Here is a 10,984-nt window from a genome sequence, read left to right on the forward strand (position 1 = left end):
CAATATAAAAGGTATTTTGCTATATTTTCACCCATGAATTTGCTCCCATAAAGAAATTACAGCCAATTTACGCTATTTAATAATTTTGCCTGCACATTTTTCCTTGACATCCCATACTAACACTCAAAAAACTTCTTATTGTGCATTTCACTGATAACAGACATATGAAACATAATTGTTCATATTTTATAAATGAATTATCTTATGAATGCCTAAGATAATAAATTTGTCTGATGTATCTCATTCTAATATCGCAGATTATATATACCCACGTGGTAGCTCTGAGATTTTCCTGGGAAACCATGCAAAACTGAGGCTTCGTAAGTTTTGAATTTGCCCTCCTAGAGATTTCAGAGAATCTGGATGTTCAGAAAGTATTATTTGTTTTCTATGTGTCTGTATCACAACGGTCAGTGTCAAACGTGCTGGTAGTGGTGACCATCATTAACAGCCAAACAATCGGGGGATTCCCCAGTGCACTTCTTCCTGGTTTTTCTGTCCTCCCTACATTTGTGTCTTTTTCTGTAAATTCAATATATTTCACCCATAAATGGCTAGTGTTTTAATCCTGATGGGAATGAAAGCATCTTCAAATAAAAACCTAGAGCAATTTTTTAAATATAATGGGCATAAAGTAAAAAGAGAAAAATACCTAATTATTCAGGTACATCAAAGTGTTTTCGAAAATGTCCACATTCTCCAAAAGGGAGATGATTCTACAGGTTCATAATTTTACAGTGAAACCCCTTGAATTGTGTGCTTGGAAATCTATGGGGCAACTTGGGTTTCTTTATCCCCACCCACTCAAAATGATGTTGAAGGCAGTACAGCACAAGCAATAGGGAACACTGTCTATTTTATCAGCCAGAGATGCTCTTAATGTACTTTATAGAAGTAGCACTTGGGGGGCCAGAGCGATAGCATAGCGGGTAGGGCGTTTGCCTTGCATGCGGCCGACCCGTGTTCTATTCCCGGCATCCCATATGGTCCCCCAAGCACTGCCAGGAGTAATTCCTGAGTGCAAAGACAGGAGTAACCCCTGAGCATCGCGGGGTGTGACCCAAAAAGAAAAGAAAAAAGAAGTAGCACTTGGAATTAGGGACAACCTTCACTTGTTGATCAGATTCTGAATGCACACATATCCACAGAGAATCAGATTTTATCATCACCATCATCTTCCAGAGACTGACACGTGGTAAAATTTATAATATTTAAAAGTTCAGAAAATTTGTAAACATAAATAATATATCTGTGTCAATTGACAATAATCCAAATAGCATTTGGATATTATAAACCGCCACTAGTGTTGGGTATAAGAACATAAGTATTTTGGGATTGGGGTGCTGATGAGTCGCTCCCCACCCTCTGCTAGTGGGGCTGAGAAATGGCCTTTCTCAGTGGGAGTCTGAGTGTACCAGTCTGGTTCTAGAGAGATTCATCCACGAGGGGTATCTGGTCAGAGAGGTAGGTTACTGCCTGACAGAACATTCTCAGCTCCATGCTAGGAACAACTAGCACATGGCCAAGCATATGTGTCGCCTGCATCTTCCCTCTTGAGATGCATACTGTGACTTTCTCCACCTTTGGAGAAGCCCATGTTCTGACTTCAGTGTGTAACTCTTCCTCTCTTTCATCTTCCTCAAAGCCTCCAAATAAAATCTGTTTTTACTTCAAAAACTGCTCACCTGGGGCTGGAGCGATAGCACAGCGGGTAGGGCATTTGCCTTGCACGCGGCCGACCCGGGTTCAAATCCCAGCACCCCATATGGTCCCCTGAGCACCGCCAGGAGTAATTCCTGAGTGTAGAACCAGGAGTAACCCCAGTGCATCGCCGGGTGTGACCCAAAAAGAAAAAAAAAAAAACTGCTCACCTACTCCTAAAGTTCTTTTTCGTGGGGGAGACAAGGACCCGGATGGCCTGGACAAGGATTAGTACTGACTTTCCTTTTCTGTAAAGAGCAGTTTCTCGCTTCAGCCTGAGTTCAATTTTCCTCCAAAATTGGGTGGTGGAGATTAACTCCCGTGCAGGGCAGAACAAGTGGATGTCAACTGTGGTTTGAAAGCTTCATAGAGGAGCTATCTGGACTGGAGGTCTGTGTGAATGGGCTCATTGCAGACTTTATAAGTCCTAGATTTCCCAGCTGGTCCCTGGATGGCAGAGATGGATCTGGAGAGAGTAGCCATCTCTCTCCTCTCCATCTCAGGCAAGTCAGCCAGGAGTCCACCTACTTCAATGTCTCAGTAAACCCATACAGTAAAACCGAAATGCAGGGGCATGATCACAGAACATTGTTGCATTCAAGTGTTATGTGAACAAGGAACACAACTTTTAAATTTAATTAGGATAATAAAACATCCAAGTCTTTAAGAGCTCGAAAACTTATAGTATTTTAGTATTGAAACGCCTTGTATATAATTTTTCCTTGAACTTTTTTTTTTCTTATTGTTTTGGGACCACGTCCAGTAGTGCTCAGGACTTACTCCTGACTCTGTATTCAGTGGTTACTCCTGGCAGTGCTCAGGAGATCCTGTGAGTTTCCTAGGACTGAACGTAGTTTATTGCATGCCAGGATAGTGCCCTGCCCACTGACTAAATCACCCCTGCCATATTTATCTCTTAAGCCACTCATGGAAATAATGTCTTGTATATATTATCTTCCTTGCACCATCACCAAATAAGATTCTAGTATGATTCAATGAAAGTCCTCTAAGAAACAAAAAGTGAAGTATTTGGCAATGTAGGGATTAGGATAATGTAGAAAATACATAATCTCAGTCCAAATAGGAACCTGTTGCACAGTCATATTTGTGAAATGTCACCCCTCTGGAAATATGCCCATGTCAGATGATTCTTCTATGTTAATACATGAGAGATTTCAATTGAAACAAGTTTTCTCTCTTGCATAGGTCATGGATGTAAAGTGGTTTCTGCATCCACTTTTGGATGAGTCAATGTGATTTTTCATCTCTGTGGAGAGTAAACATAAAAGAGGTAGCATAACAACATAAAGGTCATTTAACACTTTAGAACTAACATTTACTGAAGGAAACTGAGTTTCCCCTTTTGCTTAAATCCCACCACAAGCTCCATCAGAGTAAATAAGATTCGGCCTTCTTCTTTCCGAGAATTGAAAAGAGAAAATTTCCCATCTTCTTTATAATGCACATATTAGATTTCAAATCATGAGATGTCAAGATCAGGAGCAGAGTATATTATATTAGAGTATGTATGATTAAACTATTCACTTTAGCACATGTAATTATCACTGTATGACTGTCATCCCATTGTTTGTCGATTTACTCAAGCGGGTACCAGCACTATTACACTCAGTCCTGAGATTTTAGAAGCCTCTCTTTACTTGTCTTTCCCAACGATTGGAGACTTTTTCAGGGTCAAGAGAATGAGACCTATCGTTACTGATTTTGGCATATCGAATACACCACAGGTAGCTTGCCAGGTATGTATATAACTGTTAATGCATTTAATGTATTTATAAATGTTAATAATGTTAATGATGTTATAAATGTCAATATATTTATAAAATTCATTTAATAAACATTATTTAAAACTCTGATTAGCATATTTTTTCTTACACACCGATATTAAGACTTATCTCAGTACTCAGGATTTTCCTAAGTAAACTGAAATTTCAGCTCAGCCTTATCCCACAAACTCATTGATCTATTCCTTAAGGGAATGAAATCATAGTCAAATACAAATGAGGACAGTTAACAAAAAGTTATAAATAAGAAAAATGTCCTAATTGGTTAGGGACATCAAAGAAGTTTACAAACACAAAAAACCAAGCCACAGGTAACAGCATTAGAAAATCATACTGCTGGAAAAAGTCCAATTCACCAAGGGAACTGAGAAGAAGAGTATTGGTTCATGATTTCTCAGAGAAAACTCTTTAAATCATATTTGGAATATATATATATATATTTGGAAGTCAAATTAGAAATATTGATTCTTTACTCCCCTCACATACACACAATCATGTTGGAAGCAGTGCTTCATAAGCAATAGAGAATATTCTCTACCTCATCAACCTAAGATGTGCTTCATATTCCTCTCGGATGTAGAAATGGGACTTGAGAACAGCTTTCACTTTTTGGCCAGCCACTGGAGGAGTTTTATCCACAAACAGTTAAAGTTTGCCATCACTGAATTTTCAAGAGACTAACACCTGGTGAGATATATAATTTGTATTTTTTCATTTTCAGGAATAACTTCAAATTGCTGTGGAGCATTTAAAAGTCTGGAAGATGCAGTCCATGTTTGTGAAGTTGACAGTCTCTCAACTGTGTACACTTGAGCTAGTATCATAACATTCCTGCCCTAGATTTTACTTTTTAAGTTAGATTGTATTTTCAATGCTAAAGGATTGAAAGTATTTATTAAATCATCACTGTCACTGTATCATTGTCATCCCATTGCTATTCGATTTATTCAAGTGGGCACCAGTAACGTCTCCATTGTGACACTTGTTACTGTTTTTGGCATATCAAGTACATCATGGGAAGCTTGACAGGCTCTGCCATGCGGGTGGGATACTCTCGGTAGTTTGCTGGGCTCTCTGAGAGGGACAGAGGAATCAAACCCGTGCAAGGCAAACGCCCTACCTGCTGTATTATCACTCCAGTACTACTCAATTATATATCCATATATATAGAATAGCACTTCTGGTATAGAAAAAACTCGGATATTTGGTAAAAGAACTTGGGGATCATGATTGGAGTGGCTATCAGAAATGAAACATGTGCCTGTTCTGAGAATAAATTGATCTTTCTATTAGCAATTAATTTAGGTTTTCTAACAGTCTCATTTATTAGGCATCACAAAGTCTTTCCTCATCTTTATATTTGACATTTGACTTGATATTTGGCTGTATAAATATTAATAATAATATATGGGTGTTGCAATTGAGGTGTCATTCATAATTTTGAGCATTGATGTAAAATATATCACTTAGTATTTTGTGAAAAGCCCTATCTAGTTTTTAAAAAATGATATATCACTGAGCAAAATCATTCCATTTTAAAATCCCACTTAATTTTAATCAGTGCACTTAATATTTCAAATCGCTTTATATTTTTGTCTCACATTAATCAGATGTATTTAAATGCAGAAAATCTGAGATGTTTCCATTTTAGCAGTAGTATTTTATCTCCCTTTTGAAGTGCACCTAATCAGCAAGAAAAAAAGAAATAAAAGCAAGACATTCGTCAAAATTATAAAAGTGGAGTTATACTTCATCTACACTAGATTAATAACATCTAAATTCCACCAATATTAAAGTATTGAAAGTTGAAATATTCAACTACAGCAACAGAGCTATACTGTGAGTAGGAAATGAATCTGATATCAGAAGAGAATATAATACCCAGGTTGCCAGTCTAGGAAGACAGATAAAGAATTAATAATTTATTGTGGTAAATAATCATTCCGGATCTTATTTACAATGGATTAAAGGCAATATACAGGAAAGATAATTAGCAGTGGAGTTTTAGCTTATGCCTTTAAAAGACTGACTGAATATGACATATTACTAATATAAGCAAACATAAATTCACACAAAAAGTTACTGCTTTATATATCATGAAAGTAAAGTTGATACTCTGTATTTTTGGCACAACCTAGAAGTTTTCCTGGTTTTTAATCGAGAGTCACTCCCAAAGGTGCTCAGAGGACCATTCAATGGGCTTGCACTCTAGTATTTGATACAATTCTCCTCTCCACCCTTAAAAATATCTTTTTTTTAACATAACATAACATTTTAAATATAAATCCTAATATTGTATCTACTCAAAAGTTATAACTATTTTCAGCAGGAATATGCTTTTAATACAATTTTGCTTCCAAAATAGATAAGAAAGATATTTTGGATCATAGGGATACAGGGTCAGCAAAAAGATGCTCAGCACTTAGTGAGCATAGTAACAAGGGACCCTGAAATATCTCTGGGGCACCCCCAAAAGCTGGCTGTCTGGAAAGGAAAGATCACAGTGTCTTCTAGGACCAACAAGTAAAATATGTCTCTTTCTATAGAGACACACAGACTAAAAGTAATATCAAAGTGAATGTAGAGAATGCGAATATAGAATCTCAGGCATGCCTTCTTGTACAAAGTTTTTATTATTAAACAGTTTAAGATGGGGAAGTCACGGGAGGGAAACTGGGGTTATTGGTGGTGGGATATGGTCACTTCTGCAGGGACGGGTGTTGTATTAATGTATGACAGAAACCTGATCATGATCAGCTCTGTAACTGTATCTTATTGTGACTAAATTAAAAATGTAAAACTTGGGGGCTGGAGAGATAGCACAGTGGGTAGGGCGTTTGCCTTGCACGTGGCCGACCCGGGTTCAAATCCCAGCATCCCATATGGTCCCCTGAGCACCGCCAGGGGTAATTCCTGAGTGCAGAGCCAGGAGTAACCCCTGTGCATCACCAGGTGTGACCCAAAAAGCAAAAAAAAAAAAAAAAAGTAAAACTTTTTAAAAATTTAAAATAATGGAACCAGAGATAGAACATTTGCACATCTTATGGTCCACTGTGCCCCAGCAGAAGTGATCTCTGAGTGTCGAGTCAGGAGTAAGTCCTTAGTATCTCTGGGTAGGCCCACCAAACCAAAGAAACTTAGTAGAATGTTGTATGTTATGCTACCAAGTTATTTTCACACATGTAAAATATACTCAATTTCTTTCTCCTCTCTTGGAACTTTTAGATATTAAGAAATTGAAATTATGGGTTAATAATATGATTAAGTGAATATTATTCCAGAGAGTATTAAGATTTCCAACTATTTTCTACACGTGAACACTGCTTTAAAATAATGCTGGAATTAATACTTTATAATATCTCTTGATTTATACACAGTAAGTATGTCAGTAATTATATTATTTGACTTTTGTAGGTTAGTGAGTTCATACAGTTTTACTATTTTATAGGACAAAACACTCCAAGAAAAGTGGTTAAGAGGTTTCTTCAATGACACAGGACTGCTTTGAACCTAGGTCTGCCTTTATCTGATTCTCACTTATTGAATGAGGATGAATTAACTGGTGCCTACTGCTTTAATACCAAGATAATCTTATCATCAAGGAACTATACTCTGATATTCTTTACTATTTAATATTGTTGACTGATACAGTGACCAGATAGAATTTATTTGTCTGATGGAGGCTTATTGTTGCCTATGACATTCATTTGTGTAGGCATTGTCCAGGAACAGAACTTACCCTGGAAATAGAATTGATAAATAATAAGAAAAAAATACCCAAATCTTCATATTTGTGATGTGATGTGTATGTGTCTAGAGTTTATTTTTTTCCATAGATTCATCTTATAATGTCATATCAATTCAGACAGGTTACTAATAGACTTGATTTTTAGGCACCACTGAACCTATTTTTTTTCCCATTTTACTTGTAGGTAAGTTATTGTCTTGATGAGAATATGATCCCTGTTCATACTCTAAGATTATGAATGAAATGAAAATAAATAAATATCCTGCTATGCTGAGAACTACCATAATAGGATTCTCTAACCTATTTTATTGTCATAATGTAGTTTAAAATTTTTCTATTTTCTTTTCTGATATTTGCAAAGCTTCTTCATTATGCTACCATAACAGTATTAAAAACTCCGCACCATGGAAACAATGTCTCTCTCCTCCTTGCAACCTTGCAGAGAAAGTCTTAGGATACAATTCAAAACTAAGTTTTTGTAAAAGCTCAATAAAATGAAGTTTGAAGAAACTTAAATCAATGTTGTAAAGATTATATATAACAAATCCATAGAGAACATTAGATGTAATAGAGAAAAGCTACAATGCTTTCCTATGAGACTGTGCATCAGGAAAATGTCTACCCTCACCACTAGTATTGGGCATTGTGTTGAAGTTTTAGCCAGAGCAGTAAGGAAATGCAGAGAAATTAGAAACATTCAAATGGGGGTAAAGATGTTCAACACTCAGTAGTCACAGATAACGTGATTCTGGACATTAAAAACCATACAGACACCATTTAAAACTTTCAGAAAAAAAATTGGGGTGTGAGGAGGCGGGGTGGAGCTATACTGGGATTCTTGGTGGTGGAATATGAGCACTGGTGAAGGGATGGGTATTCGAGCATTGTATAACTGAGATTTAAACCTGAAAACTTTGTAACTTTGTAACTTTCCACAATAAAAAATTTAAAAAAAAATCTGCAGAGTAAAAAAGCAGGATGCAAAAGAAACACAAAGAAATGTTTTTGTATTCTTGTATGCAAAAAGTGATGTAGAGGAAAAATAAAAATTAACAATTTCATTCGAAGTCATGTAAAAACCAAATGAGAACAAAGCAGAATCCCCTTTGCAGTTGTTCCTAGCAAATTGATCAGATTTTGCAATACAAAGAGAGCTATGTTGCAACCTTTTTACCTGTGACTTTGCCCCTATAAAGAAATCATAGTTAACTTTGCTGTTTAACAATATTTCCTCTTTACATTTTTGCTTGATATTCCACACTAACACTTACAAAACAATCTCATTTTGCATCACATTGATTGCAGAAATATGGAAGATAAATTTAATATAGATGAATCAACTTATGAACCCTGTGATAATAAAACTGTCTGATGGTTTCTCATGCTTTCATTGCAGATCAATATATCCATTGTGGTAGCTCTGAGATTTTCCTGGGAAATCATGCAAAACCAAAGTTTTGTAAGTGAATTTGTTCTGCTGGGGATTTCACGGAACCCTGACATTCAGAGAGTATTATTTGTTTTATTTCTATTGGTCTACCTTGCAACGGTCAGTGGCAACATGCTGATTGTGGTGACCATCTTTACTAATCCGGCACTCGTGGGCTCCCCAATGTACTTCTTCCTGGCTTTCCTGTCCTCCCTGGATGTATGTGTCTCCTCTGTCGTTGCCCCTAAGATTATTGTTGACCTTCTGTCTGAGAAGAAAACCATCTCATTTGCAGGCTGTATGATACAGATCTTTTGTTTTCATCTTTTTGCTGGTGCAGAGGTGATCGTCCTCACAGCCATGGCCTTTGACAGGTATGTGGCCATCTGCAAGCCTCTGCATTATACTACAATCATGAACTCAAGGCTCTGTAACATTCTGGTGGGGGTAGCCTGGGCAGGGGGCTTTCTGCATTCCATTATCCAAAATGCCTTTGCTTCCCAATTGCCACTGTGTGGCCCCAACATCATCAATCATTTCATGTGTGACTTGTACCCATTAATGAAGCTTTCCTGTGCTAACAATTATGAATTTGGCTCGATGGTGGCAGCCAACAGTGGACTTTTTTGCATCGTGATCTTCTCCATGTTGCTTGTGTCCTATGGCATCATCCTGTTCTCCCTAAGAGGACACAGCACTGAAGGACAGAGGAAAGCGCTCTCCACCTGTGGATCCCACATTGCTGTGGTGGTTTTATTTTTTGGTCCATGTACATTTGAATATGCACGGCCTCCACTTGTTTACAGCTTTGACAAAATGCTGGGAATATTCTACAGCATGCTAACTCCTCTGCTGAATCCTGTAATTTATACCTTCAGAAATAAGGAAGTCAAGAATGCCATAAGCAAATTCTGGAATACCTCGATGGCAAAACTTTGTAAAAAGTAGAACACTGAGGTTTAAAATTTCAATATTTAAGTATACAAACTTCAAGTTCTCCTGGATTAAAGCTTTTTTTGATTGACTATTTGAAGGAAGACTAAAATTCATTTAGTAACATATATAGGAGACCTGGAGAAAATGTTTTTTACTCCTCTATTACTGTGTAAATCTCTGTGTTTAAATGTACACTTAACCGCCAGTGAAATGAAATTATATAGAGTTTTCCCCCCAAGCTTGGCATTGGAGAATTCTTTTTTCTTCTTTGTATCTTTCGGGTAAAGAAAAAACTTGCGGGATTTGCCTTCTTTCTTCCCGTTAATAATCTTTATAGTATTTTTGCCAGTATTTATGAGCCAATAAAAATGAAATTCTTTTAAGTTTTGCGGAAGGATGTAATCTGTCTTCAAGAGAATTGGACAAATCAACTATCTTGTGGTCTGATTGTTTGGACTTCCTCTTTGTTGTTGTTTTAGGACCACCTGGCAGTGCTCAGGGCTGACTCCTGCCTCTGTGCTCAAAGGTCACTCCAGGCAGGATTGGGCGAGGGGGGCTGTGTATGGTGCCTGGGATAGCCCCTGGGCTGCCCGCAAGCAGGGAGAGAGCCCTGCCAAGCCCTGGTTCTCCAGCAGCAGCAAGGAACGTTTTAAAAGCTGTTGATTCACGCGGGCATTTGGGGAAAATACCTTGAATATCTACACTTTCTTTATTTGCTGTTTACTTCCCCCTTCAGACTCATTTTCAGATTTGATTGTTTGACTATTGGGCTCCCTGGCGTTCCTTAGGGCTACCCCCAGGGCAAGCTCTGCAGCCCTCAGCGCAGGGACGTTTTCAGGGTGGGAGATAAGTAAGCAGGGCTCTGGGTGGACAGCTGAGGCTGCCACTGAGGTGGTCTCCAGCCGGGCTGCCTGGAGGAGTGCATCCATCACTGACTGCCAGATGGCGGGGCAGGGGGGTGGGGGGTGGGCTGTGGAGAGAGAGCCTGAGGGGTGCGGTGTGGTGTCTAGGATCTCCTGTAGCCCATCGTTGCCTCCTTCACGCCGGTGTTGTAGCGCGCTCCGTGTTCCTGAGCTCCAGCTCTAGGAAACGCTCTGGATACACCGAGGGCAAGTCCTTCTGGTCTTCAGATCCAGGTGTTCCCTCTCCCCAGGAACCCTGGGTAGAGGGAGAGAGTATGCGGAATATTCTCTGCCATAGAGGCAGGGGGAGGGTGGGAAAAGGGGGCGTATACCAGTGATACTGGGGGTGGGAAATGTGCACTGTTGGAGGCATGGGTGTTTGATCATTGTGAGACTGTAACCCAAGCATGAAAGCTTGTAACTATCTCACAGTGATTCAATAAAATTTTTTAAAAAAAAGAAAAAA

General features: G+C 38.3%; 1 protein-coding gene across 1 annotated transcript; it reads left to right on the top strand.

The window, feature by feature from the left end:
• Positions 1–8,692: 8,692 nt before the first annotated feature.
• LOC129405973 (olfactory receptor 4C15-like) lies at positions 8,693–9,628 on the top strand. The gene has a single exon (XM_055143698.1). It carries the CDS (start codon positions 8,693–8,695, stop codon positions 9,626–9,628), a length of 936 nt encoding a protein of 311 aa, XP_054999673.1.
• Positions 9,629–10,984: the final 1,356 nt, after the last annotated feature.

This window comes from Sorex araneus, chromosome 6 (genome assembly GCF_027595985.1).
Source record: "Sorex araneus isolate mSorAra2 chromosome 6, mSorAra2.pri, whole genome shotgun sequence".
Taxonomy (NCBI): Eukaryota; Metazoa; Chordata; class Mammalia; order Eulipotyphla; family Soricidae; genus Sorex; species Sorex araneus.